Genomic DNA, 23,604 nt, shown 5'->3' on the forward strand with positions numbered 1-23,604 from the left:
TATGGCACGATGCAGGCTACTTTTTATTCCGGTCAGTAAACATATCCCGGTTACGTGGACAAAGTCGCGGGTCTAAACTAGTATTTAATACTTATAATCAAGAAGAGATACCCAACTGTTTTATTCAAAGGTATAGGAAACTTGAATTTTTTGATATAGCTAATTAAACTAAGTTAAAAGTTTGTAAAAACATTTTCATGTTCGTTAGTCAATTATTTTTAAATTGCTAAATATATTTTAATGAAATTTAGTACATAAATAAGCCACGCCACCTATACATAGAATACTTCTGAATCTAATTGATGAGAGCAAATTCGCGGATTAAGACTAGTTAATTAATATTGACATAACTAAATATATTTGTCTATATTTCTGTGTCAAATGAACAGTGATCCACATCATCATAGAGTACTTCTCTATTATAATAACATCGTTTCTCATATTTATATCAACAGCCATTAAGGAAATGAAAATCATTACGCGGCAACACCGAATAAAACTTAAGTGCGAGAGAGAGGGAAAACTGGTTTGCGAGTTGCCGCGAGCCTTCGTACTCACTTGGTGTGTTTTCCATTCGGTCCGATTTTATTTAACAACAATAATCGATGTTTTGCTCTACGAAAACTGTGTTTAAACAATACAATACGTGTTTAATTGTTGCTGAACAGTGGCTGATGTGATGCAGTGATGTTGTGTACGTAGAAAGTGATTGGTCACAGCATTCTTTCTTGTTCTGGCCGAGGTGAGGTGAGTGAACTTGGCCCGTTGAGCCAAGGCTTTTGCCCTTTTGCACTGTCTGTCTACTGGGACCTTAGCTCCGGTATTGTAGTAGTAAAAATATCGTTATTTTTCCAATATAACTGAAATTATGATTATGTGAATAACATATTTTTTTTTTTAATATTTAAAGAGATACTGAATATATATTTTAATATTATAATTTAATTATTATGCCCATTAAGTGAATTATTATAGATATTATACATAATTATAGCTTATATTTCAATCAAAACCCATTTTTCCAAATAGGTGGCTGAAATAGTATGTTACCCACCGACTGGATTTTTGTATGGAATAACTTTACAATTTGTCTTTCTAAATAGTACCTTCTTACGTAGGAACTGGTATTTGATGTTTAAAAACGCTTATCTAGTATAGATCAATAAATTATAGATAGAGTATTTCTTAAAAACGCATCTAATCGTACAAACAATTCAAAACTTTTTTAAAAATGGCGCGTTTTTAGAAATTATGATTGGTAGTTTTTATCACACAAACAGTTATTTTATTTATTTATATTGTTAATTATTATCGTGAGTCATACTGTGCTGTCTGCGACACAGCCATGAACGTAGCCTTGGATAAGGGCTCCTACCGGGCCTGATACTATTTGGGCAATCCTGAAGTTAAGTAATTAGTAATATTATATTGTCATACTGTCGTATACTTTGATAAGAGATTGAATATTTGATATTCAATGAAGTAACGACGCGTCAGTCAACAGTGAGATAACTGTTTTGGACGTTTTTGAACTCGACACTCCGTCTAGACGTAAACGATCCAAGTACTTAAGAAGTTAAAACTAGATATTTGCAATTTGCAATTTTGTTGCAAATTTTCATCATCGTCTATAGGCAGAGGTGTACGAACTAAGAAGTAAGTAATATTTTATATTTACCTATAGGCAATTACTTACGCAAAAAATATTATTTACTTACATTTCTAGGTACATACTATCCTCCTACATAATTGAAGAGTACGCATCACACTTTGCTAGCAGCCGCAAAGCTGTTTAAAATATTATTCAACGTTGTAAAAAACTGGATAACCTTGACTGAAGACACATACCGACTTCTTACATAGGTATTTTATAGTCATAAGTTAAATGCGTCACTTATTATCATCATTCGTTCTATAATAATAATACTTATAAAATAATGTGTGACGAGATATATTTTTTTAATTATACTATTATGGCCGTGTGGTCCCGGCATAGAATAGGCCATCCCTTTTTATCCCGTGGGTGTCGTAAGATCCGATTAAGGGAGGCCGAGGGATAGACAGCAGCGTCTTTCTTAAAACATCTCCTAATCACAGTTGCCAATACGCTTGCCAAACGTGGCAACTACTGGCAAATCCCCTCAAGGGGGTCTTAAGTTTAGCAGTGGACAGTTAAAGGCTGATATGATTACGATGATGATGTCTGCAGAATTAGTTTTTCTGTGTTTATTTTGTAAAAAACTTGGATTGAAGATGGACATCTAAATATATAATGAAATAGCTTTACTCACGATATCACCTGCGTGACCGGGATATGTTTACTGACCGGGATACAAAGTAGCCTTTAACCTTTTTCATTCTATATAGTACGTGTATACCAAATTACATAGTGATTGGGTAAGCCGTTAAAGCGCTATAAGATAACAAACAAACAAACTTGCTTTCATATTTCATCATCATATCAGATATTATTACGCTTGAACCTAAACGGTCACGTCACGTAGAGCGTGGTTTCAAAGGAAATTTCTCCTGCAGACGCTCAGGCTGTGGAGCGAACTTCATGCCGAGGTTTTCCTTAGAGACTACAGTATGGGATTCTTCAAAAAGGGGTGTTTAAGGTTTCTTCAGGGTCATGACACCCTAGTGTTGTAGGCATCCATAGGCTATAATGACCGTTTACCGTCAGATGGGTTGTATGCTTGTTTGCCTCCTTTGTGGTATAAAAAAATTTTGTTCACAACTGAATGTAAGCCCCTTTCGTAAACTTCTAAAAGGAATAGAACCATTTCATATGGCAGTTTACTGTTGGGAGATTTTGCAAGTAGTTACTAAATTTGAAAACTATTATAACTAGGTTTAAAGCTGATAGATATACTAACCAAATATTGCTGTATCAAATATATAAGATATTATGACATAAAAATAACTATACAAAAAAAAAAATAGAAACCCAGAAACAGATATGTAGTTGCAAAATTGCTTCAACATTATCCTGTATTTAATGCGATTCTTTTGTTTTAAGCGACTTCATAAAGGTGGATATGGTTAATTTTTCTGTAATTTTTTTGTATATATGTATGACACGTAATATCTTTGCCAACTGTAGAACCGTTTTTGAAATTTTTTTTTAATATCGATAGGGTTTAGAACTTCCATGTTGGTGTCAATTTTGTCGTTGTTTAAGTAGCTGGTCCTTTGCGGTATAAATCAAATAAATCATAAATTATCAAAACCAGCAATAATTAAGTTATCACTTAATATAAAAATAAAATTTTATTACGATTCCTAATAGGGTATTCAGAGGCATCAGTCGTTCATTGCTGTAGAGGTGAATCAAATAATAATATGTCCAATATGCCCACATTTCGTCAAGCATATTATAATAGAATCCAACGTAACATGGAGCGACCTACCACAGTCATTCGCATTAATTTGGTTGGGAATTAATTAATAAAATAAATTTCTCAAGCGCAACGATAAAAATATTAATTTGCCTCTCGTAAAATGTCTTCTGGAGCTCCGCTAGATTAGGAATTATAAGCGACAAGTTTTTGTGACCGAGTTTTACTTTACGACAAATGTTTAGGTGTTCCGAACGTCTGTCGCACGCAAGATGTTACTGTCGTTGGTCTGTTCATAACTTTTATGGTTGTACCACGAGAGCTTATTACCTAGCATGTTCGCAATAAAGGTATGTGACATGTGTTTTGGTACTTACATTTATTTGAACTTAAATAAATCCTGAATATGAAAACAATAATCAGGTCTGAATTATCGTACATCCTTTGTTTATATATAATAATATAAAAAGACCAAATGGAAACTTTGTATAAAAATCGTTTGCTTGGGCACCTTTGTCTCATTCGTATTTCAACCGTGAAGCAATTGTGTTTGCATGGCTGTGGTTCTGTTTGAGGATGGGATATTGCAGTGATTTTACTGGGTACAGAGGAATTAACACCTGAATCCTCAGGAATGGCAACGCATGGGGAGTATCATTGGGACAACAGACGTTGGGATTCCACGTCCTGGCAACTAAAGTAAGTTGTAAATAGTTTAAAATAATTAAAAAGTAGTCGGCAATAATACTGAAAGCGTAGAAATAAAATGTTGGAATTATCTTTAATCTATGTTTGCAAGCTAAGTTTCTTTCTGACCTTTAATATCACTATCAAAAATTGGGGACAGACCTTAGGGACAGATTTATATATAGATCATGGATAGTACCTGTGGTCCTGATCCTGATGTATCATACTATATCTGGGGCAAAATCTCAAACTAATTGTTCAGAAAGCCGGTATTATCTTTTAATCTATGGTATGGATACTAGGGAAATAATGGTTTTTTATGCAATTTAGAATGGGAAATAAGTTGACGCTCCTTGTGATGGAAAGCAGTAACTGCCAGTATACATATATGACGGCATGGATATTACATAATATACTATGAAACACATGGTACATATCCCTCATTAGTTGCCATTCCTTAGTAACAACTATGGTTTTATTCCTTCCTGATATGGCTCTTCAAACCAAAACAGTCATGAAGTGTGGCGTGAAGGAGCTGTCAAGCACACTTGCTTCACGGCAGGAATACCGAGTGGGACTTTTGTCTGGAGAATTAAGTTACTTATCACTGTAGTTGTAAGACAATATTCTTGACTTTCTTTGTAGTTTTAGAGCGTTTGACTGTGCTCGTTGTCAGCAGATTGTATTGTACTCGTACCCAGTTTACTTTATTACAAATATTTCCTCAAAAACCTGTTTTAATATTTATCAATTAGTTAAAAGGTTATTAAAGTGATTACTTTCTTATGTAATACCAGTAAGTACGTGTCCTACTTTGTTAATATAACTTGAAATGTTTGTAAGCCATTGTTATAACCTTTCAATATAATTAACATATTTCGCTTTGAAATAAACGCTTCTGATAGCCTGTTTTACTTTCCTTATATGAAGTATTCAAAATACAAAACAAATTGAAAATAAATAAATAAAGAAGTTCTTATTCTAGCTAGGGTATCTAAGCGAAAAATGAAAATCTGTAGTGCAGAAATAAAGCATTATTTTGTTACGGTTTGAAGAGTAAGAAACCCGAGGTAATTACAGACACAAAAAATACATATTACATCCTAAGCAGTACTGTAACATTAAACATTTTATAATTATAATATGTGATATTTTCCCCAATTCTAAATAAAATGTTATTTTTTCTAATTCATATTTTATTACAATGAAAATATATTATTTGTTGAGTTAACAAATCAGTTCTAGCTACAAATTACTAGATCTTGTAACGCTTATATATATATATATATATATATATATATATATATATATATATATATATATATATATATATATATATATATATATTTATGTATTAATATGTGCCCACTGCACTTCAAATGCTTTCTGTTCTAACAGCTAACTAGCTAGCTAATAAAACTATATGGCATTAAGCTTGCCACTTTTATAAAGTTTTATTTGCGCAATAAAGAATAAATAAATAAATGTTTTTGATAACAGAACTTAAACAGTGCATAGCATAATTATTTATTGTTTTTTTTTTAAATTATATACGATAGACGAGTTATTATTGTAACAGTTTTTTATAAAGTTGAATATCATTCGTGATTTGATTTGCTAAGAATTAGAACCTTACATTGAGATAGGTTTTGATGACTTTAACCATACTATCTAAATTCTGACTTGGGTATGATTGATTGTTTGTTATGTTTAGAAATTTGTAAAATGGTAATACAGTAGATATTTGCTGTCTTATGTAAATGTACTGTATCATACAAAATCACAAACCGTTTCCCCTGAGTCATTACTGACGTAACGTCGAGATACAAAATCACGGTTCGCCGGTATTGTCATCTAGCAAATAACAGTTATTGGTCATTGTTTTGTTTTACAAACACTGAGTGCTACACGTCACTATGAATATTGAAGGAATGTCACATGTTTTGTAGCTTGGAATTGTAAACGACCATTGCAGCAACAATTTGGTCAGTAGATAAAGAAATACTGCACCTAAAGTAATAAACGCATTCGTATTTTACGTTTAACGTAAAGTTTTTCCAATACAGGAAAAAAAATCTGACAAAACAAAAACCAAATAGCAGTTCATTGCTGCAATATTGCTTCCACAGCTATGGATTTAGTAATGGCCAAAACGTGATTAGATCTTGAAAAATGGCTAAAAGTAGCTGAACAAAATGTAACAGGACGTTAAATCACTAATAATTATAAAAGTAAATTAAATGTTCTCTTAATGTTATGAAATTCGTTAACATTACGAAATATTTACGAAGAGCAACACCGTGCAGACTAACGCATAGATCTAGTTAACCAAAACATAATTCAAGGTTTAGAAGGCTATAACTCAAATTAGTAACAAAAAAAAAACGAACAAATATATTCAGAAATGTATTTGTTTCTGTTTTAAAATTTGCTAGAAGAAGTAAATTATTTATCAAGAGATATAATTTTTGGTATCTACCTGATTACTCTTAAATAACGGATAAATTTAAGACATTTTAGTAAAAAAGTGGTTGAAATGGCAATAGAACATTGTAAACCTTGAGTCAATTATTGCAAACAATAGGGGCGTAACCTCTAAGAAGACTAATTTTGTTAGATTTGGTCGCTGACATAGTTTTATATCATCTGTAGTTTCAAGAGCACGCAAACTCTGAGGTGAACGATTGATCCCACACAACGTGTTCGTGTGATTAATTAATTAAGGTCTATAACTCTTATCAAAGTTTTTATACCTGTTTATTTTAATTATATTTTACCAACATAGTGTGCGTATCGCTATGCATGCAAGTACGATACAATGTATTTTTGATGTTACATCATGGAACCTGAAAGCAACAGCTTGTACTTGTAGCTAGCTCTAAGTTGCATAAGATGCCAACTTCAATTGATTATAAAGTTGATGTAATACATAGTTATCGTAACAATGTATTAATCATCTTTGTCTGCTGAAATAATGTATGTAGGGATTAGATATAGTACTTAATAGGGGGTGTTTCTTTTTCCTATTGAAGTAAAAGAGAACAGAGATGATATTGTGCAATTTTGTAAACTGTACGTTATTTATATACAACTCAGAAAAGTAAGCGTTTGACAGTTGTGTTTAGTCTGTTTAAAAAAATTTAAACTTCGAACTCTTAGTTCGGATACTTGTCGTTCCACTTTTCCTAGTTATTGTTTGAAGTTGTTCCAACAATTCTAAAGTTCTTTATTTGCAGGCAATCGTATGACACTGTCATCTGCGCTCAAAGTTTCACATTTATTTGTAGAATTATAAGTTCCTGCATGAAATAAATTTATGCTGTAATTCTTTATGTGCTTATTTTAATTTTCATAAATTTAATCACAGTCGTGTTTGATGTTTATAAACTAACTAAACTAACTGAAACTGGCGGTATTGAATAATCAAAAATGTATTTTTTTTCGATATTGCTTATGGTATACGCGATCAAAAGCTGAACGCTATCGGTTTACGCTAGCTATTTATCACCATGACGTTTATGGTGGTCTAAAACAGATGGATTGAATATGACTTGTTAATTCACTTACAGAGGTTATTTATCATATATTTATAGTTATATTATGACGAATTGTTTTATATGATTACATAGTATTTGATGAATTGATTGGCATTCTGTATATATATATATGAAAATCAAAAAATGTATTTTGTTATAAAAAAATATTTAAACAAATGTATTATAAACTACGAATGACATAAGTAAATTAAATCAGTATCTTCAAGTACGATTTTTGTGTTAGCTTTTGCGTTTATGACTATCAAAATTTACTACAGATTTGTGAAAAAAAATGAACTGAATCACCTTTATAAGGTGATTCCGTCTTAGCTGACATTTTTACACATGCCCCTATTACAGTGTAATAACTCGGTGAACGAGTACCGTTCATTCTATCCGCCTGAACTGGAATGTATGAAACTGGTTCTGTAGTTAGCAGAGCACTAAGCTGCACCTCCAAACTGCAATTGAAATTAAACCATAACTTAGAAGGAACAAGTTACTTTTTCTATTGCTACATATTAAACACTGATCGCTTTCTGATGTTAAGATAGGTGATGTATCATCATTAGCGACCTACGAAGTGGAATATGAATTGTACACTGAGCATGATAAGGTATAATTTTATGTGAAACGGTGTTGGGTATTATTTGTTATATCTATTGTATTTACTTTTGAGTTTCTTTATATGACGATTGTATCAAAAGATGGGCAGATTTCTACTAACATAGCTTGAAGTCATTACATTTTATTATTGAACTATTAAGACTAGCGAGTTAAAGAATAATTAGTCTACATATTTTATCCTTAATATGGGGTAGTCATTTCATATCGTGATATGTGTATGTATTGATTAATTCATGATATTGAAAACCTGTCGAATAATGTACATTATAATTCATCATATATTTTGTTCGTTAATTTCGTATTATGAACAGGTAATGCGATTACACCAAGTTTATTACTGTTCCAGTTATTGGAGTAACAGAAATTTCATTATTACAGATAAATGCGAATATTATTTAATTAATTATATTATTTCAAAAAGAGAAGGTCTTTGTGACGAGTGATAGTGTACTGTGTATTTTTTATGTTTATATGTGTAAGAAGTTAGGTTAATTATTTTTCATTCACAGTCAAAGTTGTACTTAGTTTTAGGATTGTATTAGCGCAATTATATCTACTTATAATCATTATTATTATTCACATAAGCGATAGAAAAACATTTGAATGCGTATAGTTTAGTAGGTACTTACTATGAGATTCCAGATAAAGAAAAACTCACTACAGTCAGATTGGAGCCAATTTAGGAAACAATGGAATCTCTCTGTCTCTAAATGAATCCTGAGTTCTGAGTCTACTTATAAATAAAGACAATACCGCCAGTATAACTATCTTGTCATCCATTAATGCAGAACAATAAGAACGATAGAAAATACACATACAGCGTCAGTATACTTGTACATATTACAGACTATTTCAATTTAAATGTAAATACAATAGCTAGAATGTAAAATTGATAAGTTTCAAGAAAGAAATTGAAATATTATAGCAAATATTATGATCTGTAGTAATACATGAGGTGAGATAATAAAACTTTTAACATTCTAAATATTTTGGTTTATTGAAATGCATTTGGGGATAAATAATACCAATTATCGACGACAACTACTGTACTAAATTCGTAAATTTTTATTATTACTTTCTGTACTCATTAAAAAATATTACCTTCCTTATAACCTACCAATTTTTAATAATTACTATATTATAACATAAGAAATCTTTATATTTTTGTTAATAAATAACAACTCGAATCAACGACAGACATACACAACAGTAGTAGACAATAAGTGACAAGTTTAGTAGCATGTTTGAATCCCATCAATTTGAAATAATGGAATGATCGAGTCTAGGAATAGCAATTATAACATAAATACTTTACAAGTCTACATGAAATATTTGCAACCATAAGTTACGGCTACAATACAAATACGAATAGTTTCCTCATTATCTTATTCTACTGTGGATGACTGACTCATTATGGCAATATTTTATCGCAGTGCAAGTTAGACAATTTGGTATGGATCCATTCTTTCTATAATAAATAATAATAATAAATAGTCCTGTAAATAAATATGTAAACAAAATGTGTAATTGACAAAAGGTACCTAGTTGATATGAAATTCTAATTAGAGTAAGAATATTATTACAAGATCTCGCTTAGTGGTAATCTCGCTTACATACTTATAAGACCTAAGTGGAGACGCTGGTATACACTGGTAACTAACAACAGTATTACTTAATTGCCTGTTCAAATTAAAAAACAAGATTACAAATATTTTTGAGCACATTAGAAAATAGCATCTTTTTGCATTATATTTACATGATAATCACTGAAAAAATAAACATTAATTTGGCACTAAAAAAATTGGTATCTAATATGTATTTTATTTTAAAAAAAATTCTATTTCTTTTTAATTAATAATATTCATAGTTTCAATGATATAAAGAATTTTAAGTAACATATTTCAATAATATTAATAATGTAAGCTCTTTACCACAACAAACAACTTTGTATATACTTGTATATCTTGCTCTTTGTCTATCATTCGATATAAATACTGAATCTTCTGCTGCTTTTATGAATAATTTTATACTTTCTTCTTATAATCTGCCATGTAGTTTCGACGTAGAATGGACCACCCGTTCCTTTCGCTCGGATGTTGTAAGAGACAACTAAGGTCGAGGGATGAGCAGCAGCATCCGTCTTAAAACATCACCAAAAGCCTATTTGCGGTTACTAACCTGCTTGTCAAGCGTGGCAACTACTGGCAAAACTCCCCAATAGGAGAAGGCCTGTGTTCAGCAGTGGACAGGTAATGGCTGTTATGATGATGGTGGTTCATGTAATCTACCCGTAAATTGATCTTAACAATTACGTATATCTAAAATTTTTATTATAACACACTACTAATAAATACAACTAACAATCTATATACATTTCCAAAGGTACAAATTACCTCTTCACATAGGTAAATGTGTAGGTATCACTGAGCAATTGTGAACTCATTATGTATATTTTATATTATAATCAGCTTCATTTGGTATTCAAATATCTAATCGTATTGCTGTTTAAACATCCAGAGACCGACATCGATGTGTTATTTACTACACGCCGACAACATTTCATGCACCTACTACGTGATTATGAGCACTCATCATTTTTGATTGTCACAATATAATACACTAGCTATCCGATTCGGCTTTGCACAGTTTTTTTTTGGAAATAAAATACAGCTCATGTTACTCGTCAATAATGATTCTTTTTCTTAGTGATGAAACATTTTTTTCTTATCAATTTCAAACAAAATTAAATTTTTGTCTTCATGTAATATTAGTGTAGATATTCAGATCTGGTTACTGAATATATATATAATAACATATTAGATTTATTATCCAGTTGCATTACTATTAGTTTACGTGAAATTTCCAAAATATAATGGACGATGGGCCACCACTAGTAGAAGATTTATGACCATCCTTACCAATAAGCAATCTCCAACTCGAGACACGTGTTTGGTTTCTAATGGAGGTATCATCATAGGCGGTTGTATGACTATTCGGCGACCAGATTACAAATCCAATTAGTCAACACTAGTTACAGTTACAGCAATATGAGCGTATAGTGTGGACTTAATAATGGTGATTTATTAATTATTACTAAAGAAGATAACAAAGTTTTCACTAATGGTGTTCAATACTTCGCATCAATTGTTAGTGGTATAGTATTGATAGGTATTATGTAAGTAGGTATGAAAATTTAACAAACTGATAATAATAAATTTACCAGGGTTGTGGAATTCCGCAAAGTAATATCTGATTCAACAAAATTGCATGTTACAATTACATGTTCGAGGTAATGCACCGTTGATTTAAAGGTCATATTTTGCTTTATCTGCACGGACAGTAAGATGCTCATAGATCTGATCCTGTTGAATGGCATTAAAAATAACTGTGATGGTAAATATTGATTAAAATCTTTGCCTCTTCAACTATAATCCAAAACTTCATAAGGAAGTTCTCTATTCAATGGTTTTTTACAATTACTGTATTAATTTTAATTAATCTTCTTGCAATTCATTCGATAGAGTTTACTTCTTTGATCGTTTCGTATTCATTTTCTGACGAAGTCGCTATTTTTTTAAATTATGGAAGAAAATTTTAAATTATGTTGACTGTAGTCGTAATGTTTCATTTGGCTAAATTTCGCTGAATTTAATATCCGAGCTGAACCTAACGTGGTCACGTCTCGGCACGACACGCCAGCCAGGGAGTCAATCTATCGTCGCTAATAAGATTAATTTAGTTTTGTGTATATTAATTAAATAATGTATCAATGTATTCGTTAAATACCGTTAAATATGTTTGTTTATCATCTATGTAGGTATAAGGAAGGTGCGTCTTTGAGTATGATCTTTGTATTAACTTAAATCAAAGGAATTTCATTAAAGTTATTAGTTTATTTTGCGATATTATTATATACTTCATAATAAAGAGTTTTTAGATAAGTGAGATATTTTGTTCTTTACCATCATCTTTACTCGTATATATTCACTGCTTGATACCATGACTTTTTGCAGTGCCTATTTATTTTAATATATTTATATTATTTATTTATTTATTTATTACATCCACTGGGTGAGTCTTACAGTCTTCCAATACGCTCACCCAGGAAAGCATGAGTATAATTATATTTTCTTATATTTACAACAATAACGTAATTTCTAATATTATTTCCTTATATCCTAAATCCTTATCTAAAACTATACAACTATATAATGAGAATGACGAGTGTATTTTATAAGCGGAGGAATCGTAAAAGTTATTCCATTTTGATTTGAGTAGTCTCACAATATAACAATCCTAATATTACAATTAACATTCACTTGTCTTTTGAGGAATGTGTTAAAAACAATAAGGATTATTATAATCTCGTCACAATCGAAACAGAAATGCCGCGCGTCTGACTGTCAACATTTTTGAAACACGATCTTGTGATGGAATGTTTGTAATAAAATTCAACCGTTATTTAGGTTTCAATTTCGATTATGCCCCCGATTAAACAATATTAATTTGAAGATCCCAGATTCTTTCATATTATAATTTAATATTCAAATATCTAGTTCCAGCCAGGCTTGGAAGACAATGGCGTCGGTAAATTGTGTATTCATTGAGAAGGCGTCACAATAGCGTTGCACAAGACCTATTGACTCACACATCAGGCGGGCACAGAATGCAGTGCGTTGATGGAATATTAAATTCTATAGGTTCATCAAATTCGCAATCAGCCGATAAATAATCGATGGTACTGGTCACATACCATGTGCTTATGGCCGATGATTTCAATCGAATTTTAGTAATCCATCCGTTATATTAATGAATACGAATTACATTTATACTTTTTAACTAGGCTTTTATACCAACTCTTAATAATTAAATCGATAAATTATATAGATGTTTATAACTTTGTACTGTTCATCTACATACGCTTGTTGTTTTAGAAATAAAGGGGTTACAGAAACTGTTATTCACTCTGCTGTTTTATAAGACAGTTATACAATAGTTATTTTAATATGATTTTCAATAATATTATTGTTTTTATAAGAACATTTTCTTAACAAGATATTATTTGTACTACAGTGTCAGACATCGGCCATAACATCATACAAGATGCCTTCCTTATTGCGGTGGAGGAGCAAGCTCGGCAACGGCTGCAGCGGTTGTCAGCACTCAAGCGTATCACTCCAGTTGACATGTCTAAACTTTCAGTAGAGGTGAGTGGGAATCAAACGCATTTAAAAAAAATACTGGTATTACAATACGAAATTTGTCTTCATTAGTATCTCTGTCCCACTTGTGTTTCTGTTGCGCCTACACGGGCGAGTATGGCATGATTAAAGGAATGATGAACCATGAAGTATTATGGGCATCATAGTATATTCTGTGATATTTATGGTGTCGTTCATATCTTTAAGTGATTGTTACCGCTTTTCATCAGGCAGCCCGTCAGTTTATTTACTATTGATAGAGAAAAAGGTTTACATTTGGTTGATTGCTTTCTACTTTTAGTCTTTTTACGTTCTGGTTGTAACTTGAGTGTTTTGTATATCAAGGATTGACATAGAAAGAATAAAATTTGAGTGTCAAGAGATTATTGTAATAATCCATTAACGTTACAATGCTAGTATGACTACAAAACTATTATTACTACGATAGCAAGCTGACTATTGCATTGATGCAATTTACATTCTTCCCTCAGTCAGTTTTATAGCATATCGTGAGTGAAAATTAGTGGTAATATGGTAATATGGAATGAAAATTGTGACATAAAATTTGCTTCAACTTTAAATTAGAATTATAATAAATATATTACATTTATTTAATAAATTAGAAACTTTATTGTTAAGCAAAAAAGAAATTTAGTCCCTAGACGAAATCTGTATCCATTGTGTAGGATTTTAGGAATTTTTGACTATACTTTCAAGCGAAATAGATTATTTTAGTATCAGTAAAAAAAATTAAAAACCTTTTTGTCTCTGTTAGTCTGACTTCTTTTTCGTTCTTGATTTTCGTAATTTGATAAAAACTGCTCATGTCTATAGACGTCAGCTTGTTTGCCATTTTAAGTTGCATAAAAAAAAGCGTACTTGACATGTGTAGAAAAACTCTCTGATGTTTATAATGCCAGCCTAGATCAATGTTGATCTCCATCGTGCTACGATTACGATGCCCTGTCGTAGCGCAGCAGAGACCAATTGTCATTACTTTAAGAATGTAAATTGGTGATTATAATACGAATGGTTTGAGAATAATATTAAGTAGCGTGAAGCATGCTCGTTAAGCAGAAGCTTGTCTAGGTGTCTCTAACACAGTAGTCTATCTATACATATGAGTAACAAAAGCTAAAAAACCTAAAATCTGTATTTTTTTATATAATCGTCTTGAGCAGACGAAAAGTATATAATATTTTGTATCAAAAAGGACACAGAGTTTACGTAACGAATAATTATCATTTCAAGGGTCTGAAAGACCACTTGTTGGCTTTCACATTTTTTTTAAATCCGCATTTGTGCGTTCGTGCCTAACTCAAGTGCTCTTTTTTGTGTAGAGTTAATTGGGGTCGGGACTGGATGCGATGTTAAGTCAACTGATGTATTGTGGCGATCCATTAAAAATTTTAATAAAATTGACTATACTATCTCATTAGCATTTTGTCATCGATTTGTCTTCCACAGAAATATCTTACTTTCTGTTAGATACATATGTCATATTTGGTTGGTCATTTTTAATAAACACAATAACTAAAATTACAGTAAGTATACGAAGGCATGACATTTTTGTCTTCAGAAATAGCAATACAATGAAAAGATTATTGATCATTGTGAACTAATAACTAGAATAATAGAAATAACTGCTTTATACCTAAATATTTTTCCTGCTTCTGTTACGACTTAGTTTCGTTAAATGCTGCATAACCAATTTTGTGTAAATATATTTATTTTTTATTATTATCATATATATTTAAATATTGGTTTTGTAATTCAAATTTATATAAGTAAATACTTTAACTGAAAATTTATTTAAAGTAGATACAATTAGCAAAAATTTTGATATTAATATGCGTATTGTCTTTTCAGTTAAATAGAAGAAAACGAACCCAACCAGAAAATAGACAAGAGTTAAACGGTTATATAGCAAACTCCACCGTATATGTGACTTCCATAAACGAAAATGGAGCAATAGAGAGTAAACCTACGATATCATCGCCGAAATCACAACCAAAGTCACTGCAGGCGAAACCTGCACCAGTTATAGCGAACGGTATTCAAAGTGAGAAGAAAAAAGAAGCAATAGAAGTTAAAGAAGACAAAATAGAACCTGAGAAACACGAAAAGGATTCAAGTGAGAAAAGTCTCAAAGTTAAAGTGGAAAGTGAAGTGAAAATTGAGAGTGAAGTGACTAGTGATAAAGATGTTAGTAAAAGTGACCCATATAGTGTTGCGAGAGAGCATTTGAATAACGGTAGAAGTGAAAAACTATTAGGTGAACAACCTGATCACAGGATCAGAGCTACGGCAATAGTCGAGAGCAATAAACTAGCACCAGGGGAGAAAGGGTAAGTTAATAAATTCATTGTCTTTAAATAGAAGATGACTCTTTATCTTTATGTCATAATTTTTCATAAAGATATTATTTGTGTCAAATAATAATAAAGTGGCAAATTATATGATCTGAAAAGTCCTTTAAAACACTATATCTAGTAATACTAGTATGTGTTTATTAAGATTCAGGTTTTATTTTGATTACATTAAATTAATATACAGAATTAGTATACTTAAAAATCCTGTGGAACGATTACATACGAAATTTTGATTTTAATTCATATAAAATAATAAGTTCTAGAAAATAACAATCTAATTACCTACAATCTAGTTTAAAAGATTATCTGTATTAAGTCAAAATTGTATTAGTATGTATTAGTTTACAACGGCCTTTAGAAGTGAATGAACTAGGAAGCCGTATTTAATATTGTCACAATCCGTCCAAGGTTTCAGTTCACTCTCTAGTAATTTGAGTTATTTTTATTAGTTAGGTTTCTTTCGCGATTAGTGGAGCATTAAGTTAATTATTTACGTAATGTGTATTTTTTGAGTAATTTCTTTTTAAATTATAAAATATGTTTAGATATTTAGTACGTAATTGCTTGTACATATTAAAACAATAATCGCTATAATGTGTCCTAATCTAGATTCTGTTGAAATGGATATATGCGTCTATTTCAGCAGAATTCAATTCGAATAGATCTCGGTCGTCATTTTCTACAGTATCGACGTCATTTAATTCAGCCCGTCTGTTACTTGGCTTCATGCTACATTCATCGGAAATCGGGCAGATCCCTCCTTTTGCTGAATATTGTAAGGAGCTCTAGCAAATCTCTTATATTATTCAGAGATATAATAAAATCCGACGAAGGTTTTTAGTTCCCAGCTTGTGATATTAGGATCAATCTTAATCATACTACCTGTATTGATTTTGGCTACATTTGAATCATTTTTAGTCACGTAATCATAAGGTCGTCATCATAAAGAAGTCGAATGAACTCTTAAGAGGTCATTATTGTTTTTGACGTCTAATGTACAGAACAACGTAAATGCAGAATGAGGATAGTTCATTTAAATTACATAATTGTTTACGTCAAATCATATTTTTGAATAAATTACTTTTCTTTAGTTGTTTTTTTTTGTATTTTTCACTTCATAACTCCGTCATTTACCCGTCATAAACCGATTTGGAAATTTCTTTTTTTATTTCAAAGAATAATTTTTCAGATTGGTCCCATAGAAATTTTATCAAAAATGATTCAGCAATTTAGTTTTTAAATAAAAGTAATTGGTTTTGGCACTATTCTTTTGTGGAACACTATCTTAAATTATTTTAACAACAAACGACTTATAATAAAATTAAACAATTTTAAATTAAATCTAAACCGAATTAGTTTATAATGTCGTGCGTCATACTCATTTACTACGTAATTTTAATTATAAGGAATACATTTTATGACATCATTTGTGCATTGCCATATTAGTCTATCTATACCAACAGACCAGTGAACATGTTTAAACAGTCGTGTAAATCGCGGACGAATTGATGTGTATTCGTTTAGCCTTGAATCTTGATTTCGTGCAGGAGAATGCATTTTAATTTTATTTTCATAGGTAATTGAAAGCTCAGAATACGGAACAAACGGTTCATTTCATAGTAATGGCTACATATTCTCTGCTTCATTATTAAATTTCAAGGTAGGTATTTTAGGTAATTCGTTATAAAATAAAAGATTTATTTTATTACTCTGGACATGCTTTTGTTAAATGAATTTGGTATGAGTATAATTTTGAACATGAACGTGAATCATGCTCATGAAAAAGGGCTCCTATTGAGTTCGAAATTTGGTCGGGTTCGGTCGTTATAAAATAAAAGATTATTTTATTACTCTGGACATGCTTTTGTTAAATGAATTTGGTATGAGTATAATTTTGAACATGAACGTGAATCATGCTCATGAAAAAGGGCTCCTATTGAGTTCGAAATTTGGTCGGGTTCGGTCGGGCAGCCCCGAAATTAAAACGTGAGTATAGTCAACATAAATATGTGATTTTAATTTTGAACATTCTTGTGTTTATTACTATTTTATTGTGTTATATATATATATTATGAGCTTAATAGGCTTAACTTAGTGTTAAAAATCAATGGTAAACTTTTGTATTCAAATATTCTCTGGCAATAAATACTTTTTTTTCTCTTTAAAATCTAAGACAATAGATACGCATTATTACTATAATCAAAATGTATATATTATGTCCATATTTCATCTTGCCACTTCATTGAAATATAAATTGTTGGATATACAATTTTTGGTTAAAATTAATTTGTGATAAAAGTGATAAAAAACATTTAAATACTTTGTTTCTTGTACTAATACTAAATTATAATATTCCAGAATGAAATGCTTTTTATGTAACAATACGTTAACAGGTATTTCTTTATTATTATAAAAATGCAATAATAATAGAATTATAAACCTTTGAATGAGGTGTGATGAAATAGAAAATGTTTATAGAACATTTTTTGTTCATGAAACGAAATTGCAGAGAATGCAGTTTTTTTTTTCAAATAATAATCAAAATAGAAATTTTCATGATTAGAAGAAACTTAGTTAATTCAACTCTTAATAGGGTTATTTTCAACATGGTGCGTTTTATGTCTAATTTCGGTGAACTTTTTTGATTTCGAGTCTTCAGAAAAGTTCAAGTCAATAGAATGTATTTCATAAAATACTTCCTTTTATATTTTGAGAACATCGGATTTTCAGGGGACTTGAAATTGAAAACACAGTTGAAAGGTTCACCAAAGTTGGACAAGGGTCGCAATTGCTGAAAATCGCGCAAAAGTATGATCTCAGAAGACAGTAATTAATTTTCAATAGTATTTAATGAATTTGGTATATATGTTCGATGTCGACTGTACTCACATTTTAATGACTCACAATAGTTATATGAAGTAAATATAATTTGAAGATATTATCAGATAGATATTTAGAAACATTATAGATACAGAGCTTTCAGGTGATTGGATATGCCTTGTTTGCTCTTCATAATTTCGCTTTATGTTATCAGTTACTTAATTTTTCAATTCAAATACATTTCATATTATTTTTTTTTAAGAAATAACTAGTATAGAAACAAATTCTTCAATATACTGAAAATGTGTTAGATATCTAAGAAGAATAAAGTATTCACTTTAAACAATCACAGGATATTTTTAGGACATACATTTTAACAAACTAGAATATTGGAGAAAATAAATCACATATATATAACTGGAAACTTTGAGCAACCTCTATGAAAGAATATTTGACTCATAATTATGACTTGATAAAGATTATAATTTACAAGATGTATCCTATTGTTTCGCCCGTAGTGGTATCATGGTATTTAAGCCTTCCTCAAGAAAGAAGCTATCACACGCAAAAATGAGACTTAGCTTTTCAGCTTCATATGGGTGAGAATAGAATGATAACACCGCCTGAGCTATTGGGATAAACTGGCGGGGCACCAGTGAGTGGTGATAGGTGAAGATGAAATTAGGTCAGTTAACCCATTGAGACGGATCCAACAAAAATTAATCACGAAGGTTTCCAGGGGGAACCGCGTAGAGGTTGACCATACATATTGCTGGTAACAGGAATTAACGTGCCTATTACTAACAATTCCTCTCCTCCATGTATATTATCTTTAATAATTATGATTTTTCTTTGTATTTATTTCATGTCGACAAAGTCAGGAATTCAGGGCAGGCTTTAAAATTAACTGACTACGGGGATAATAAGAACTTAGCATACTACCTATAATTATAGGCGCTGATAACTGCATCGGGAGATCTAAGAACCAGTTAATTTTCCTGTCCAATGAATGAGTCGTAAACAACGGATAACGTCAATTATCGACAGAGTCACGTTATCTTTGCAATTATACAAGATCTTCTAGGTTACATACGTGCACTGGTTCGTATACTGATGACAGCTGGTCTCAGTATGATTAACGACACATATACTTTGAAAATGATACTGCATCTTAGTTGTTCAAATCTTTTTTTTCACGATACTTTGGTAAATAATTTGAAATTGTAGTAAAACTTTACTTTCAAAAGAATAAGACTGTGTTTTTAGGGTATTTGCCACTACACCAGAGATTTAAATAGATAGACTTTTAATATACATCATTCATCAGATTTCTTTTAATTGTGAGAGTTACCTTAGTTGTAAACTATCGTAAGTATCTTACTTGTGATATTTAACTAATTCAATCACGTCTGCTTATTTCATGCAACTATTTTTACAATATAGGTGCAATTAAATATGATCTAGAATATTAAACATATTTATGCCCGCATTTTCTTGAGAATATCCGCGAAACGACAAGTTTCTACGCTTCCTGTAATTATATTGTTTATGTCAACGAGGTGTAAATTTATAATGATTTCAACATGTTTCAATGGGCGTTTTAATTAGTATGATAATAGTAACTTGTTAGCCTACATTATATTGCTGTTGTCGTATGTGTAAATTACTTATTTAAATAAGAACTGTAAAAATAATTTTCTTTTTAAAAACTTTTAACTTGTTTCGTTTTTCTGATCGTTGAATAAGTTTTTCTTTGGTATGCCCAATGACATATAAAAAAGGTTAGTATCCATATATGCATCGAGAAATCATCATCATCGTACCAGTCGTTAACTGTCCACTACTGAACATAGACCTCCCCCATAAAGAGGATTTCATTAATACCAAAACTAATTGATTTAATTGTTTCATAAAGACAATCTCAATTTTTTGTCGCGAGTGATCGTGTCTACAAAAGACATCTCTTTCGATTATTCATTTTCCTTTTGTTTGAATCTTTTTTTATACAACTTAGAATGGCAAACAAAGTGACGGCCTACCTGAAAGCGGTAACCGTCGCCCATAAATATGAGCAGTACCATGAGCATAACAGAGTACACTGTCTCGCCCATAATATTCCCCATGCGTTGCCATTCCTGAGGACTCAGGTGTTATTCCTCTGTACCCTGTAAATTCACGCCATATCCCACCCTTCAAACCGAAACACAGCCTTGCATTTAGTTTTATCGTAGCAGATCATAGCATTGATTGAGTTTTATATTAAGAAATCTGTGCACATGGTAATATATGTCATTTGCCTGAGCAAATATGCATAAAACAAAATAAATACAGCAAAATTATATACAAAAATAACTTACTGTAATAATAATGCATAATTTTAAAATAAAATATGATTTATCATTCGTTGTTTTACGTGTCTGCCAGTAAGTACACTGAGACTAATACGTGCGAAACATATGTTCAAAAATTATTCTTCTAAAATGAATTGACAGAGCCAGATTTCATAAAAGTTCAATAATTTACTATTTATTGCCTATTTGATTCAGTATTCCACATAAGTGTTTTAAAAGTTATATTTCTAGATAAAAATTAATTTAAATAACCTTTTAATAGCCCATACTATGCCCTACCTTTGTTGAATTTGGTATATGTACTAAAAAATGTGCATTGGATTGCTTTTATGATTAGGCAATCCAATGCACATTCTTAATTTCGTCTTTACGTTTCCATATCTCAGCGTATTTATTTCTTCTCGGCGTATAGTAACAGCCTAACATGGTACGTGATCGTATTGCATGTTGTTGTATAGGCAGGTAGATCAGTTCGTCAGCGGCACTTGCCTGAATGACACTTGCTGTTGCCGTTGAGAAAGATATTCCAACATTTGACCCTTTGTCGTCTATGGATACAGTATACACCCGAGAACGTAGGGTAGTGTTACCTGTAAACTCCCTCCCCCACCTGTTTGCGCCCGCGCACAGCTCGTGGGACCCGTTTTTTACTGTCTCTTTCCCACGCAAGCATAACCTTGCGCTTGCGCGTTCATCCCATTATTTGAATTTAGAATTTTTTAAACTTACCTGCTTGTCGGACGTGTTACTTGTGTTTTTTTTTTCTTTTTCGACGGCTAAGTGAATGTTTGGAATTCTTGTGGCGTAATTACTAAGGATAGTTTTATTGTGTTGTGCTCGATGTGTGTAACTTGCGTTCAGTGAAATGTGAGTTATTAGTTTAAGTGCTCATCATTAATCACTCTCAGGATGCATTACAAGCAATTGTTTAAAAGGTAATTTTATATTATTTCTAATTATACGGTTTCCACTAATTGTGTACTTTTAAAACTTCTATGCATTTTTAGTTTTATCAGTTAATAGAGTGGATGTTAATGTGAGTATATCGTGCTCAGGCTCGGTTTGTTCAGGTGTGAATGTAATACGACATAATTTTGTTTTTATTGCGCGTATAGCGGCACAGTTATATGCGATTCCATTACAATAATTTGTTCTAACCAACGCTCCACATAATCCAACGACAGTTGTAGAAAATAACACAGTCTACTTATACTATAGGCAGGTACCCGTATTATTTTCTCTTGCGAAATTTTTAAAAACAACATGCGTTTATTATTATTGATATATAGATGCTTAATTTTAAACGTTATACACAATGTGTGTCTATAAGTAACAATTTGTATTCTAGCAATAGAACGAATATTAACATTTTTCTTCAAGAAGTGAAATGAAATCCCTTGATCCATCAATAGGTACTTATACTTTATTGGTACCTTGTTATAAATTCAAATTCGTTTAAATATTATTGGAGGGAGAAAAAGAATTGCCAGTGATGGGGTCTAACACTTCTATTAATAGTAATAATATAATACCCTATTAGTTCGAACTCCATGTGGTTTCCCCTGGAAAATATCGTGGTTAATTCTTGTGGAATTCATCACAATGGGCTAACTGACTTGCTTTCATCCCTTACTGCTGCCATACCAGTGTATACTTACTTATAGCACAGGTGGAGTTACTATTCCATTCTCACCTATTAACATTTTTTTGTAGATTACAGTCTATATTTTTTATTTATTAATTCTTTATTGTACACAAAATATGTATGATACTGAAATAATTGTATAATTAAATACCTAGTCACTTATTTAAAATAATATACAAATAATAGAAAATTCTACTTAGTTTCTGAGTTTTCTAGAAAATGATTTGTTTGGTGTTTAGATAGTTTTAGCTAGCGATTACCTACGTACGAGTATGTTATTATGATTATTACTAGTAATGCTTAAGTACCTATTTAGTTTTGTACGTACACTATTATTATTATGTGTTCAATGTGTTTGACTGAGCTATTTCAAAATGCATCTTTACCATTTTCCCAAGGAGTTTCGTATAAATTATAAGGATCGTTCCACACGATAGCTTGGGGCGGTATACAACCAGTAATATCTCATCATAATCGCTTCCAACTCAATGTATGGTCCAGTAATATATGCTTATTACTTTTTTTCTATCTTAGCCTAGAACATTCACATCTCTTTATGGAGCTTTTAAACTTTCTTTTGGTGGCGTCGACCGTTTATGATAAATTTTTAAAGAGGATTCTTTTTTTATTTTTTATCTAAAAATGCCTAATCTGACATGCCTGCGTGTAGTAGTGATCATAGAGTAGGGATGATGTTGATTGATTCATCTGTAGTGTTATCACCTTACGTGGAATTATTACTTAAATTTTCATTGTTATTATCATTTCTTATATACATACCTCCTAGTCTAAATCTCAAACTTTTTTCAAAGGATGACAAGGAGACATCTATTTGGAAAAAGTGAAATTTAAATATATCTCTTCAGGGTCGGCAACGCTCGCGTAATACCTCTGATATTGTAGGTGTTCATAGGCTACGGTAACCACTTACCATCAGGTGGGCCGTATGCTTGTTTGCCACCTCAGTGGTATAAAGAAAAATGTAGTTTAGTAGTGTAGTAATGTGTTTTTTTTTTTAACAAAT

The 23,604-nt window shown here is 31.2% G+C and overlaps 1 protein-coding gene across 3 annotated transcripts in view; it reads left to right on the forward strand.

Moving 5' to 3' along the window:
* Window positions 1-23,604, forward strand: part of LOC113512873 (protein PALS1) — a 156,392-nt gene that overhangs the window by 10,414 nt on the left and 122,374 nt on the right. For 2 of the 3 annotated variants that reach the window (XM_052892716.1, XM_052892728.1), the window contains exons 4-5: window positions 13,265-13,398; window positions 15,262-15,740. In XM_052892716.1, coding sequence (XP_052748676.1) covers window positions 13,265-13,398; window positions 15,262-15,740 — 613 coding nt within the window. Of the gene's footprint in view, window positions 1-540; window positions 748-13,264; window positions 13,399-15,261; window positions 15,741-23,604 lie in introns of those variants that run through there. The other variant, XM_052892724.1, reaches the window with a different exon arrangement.

This window comes from Galleria mellonella, unplaced genomic scaffold, assembly GCF_026898425.1.
Source record: "Galleria mellonella isolate WM207_F2 unplaced genomic scaffold, CSIRO_AGI_GalMel_v1 utg113, whole genome shotgun sequence".
NCBI lineage: Eukaryota > Metazoa > Arthropoda > Insecta > Lepidoptera > Pyralidae > Galleria > Galleria mellonella.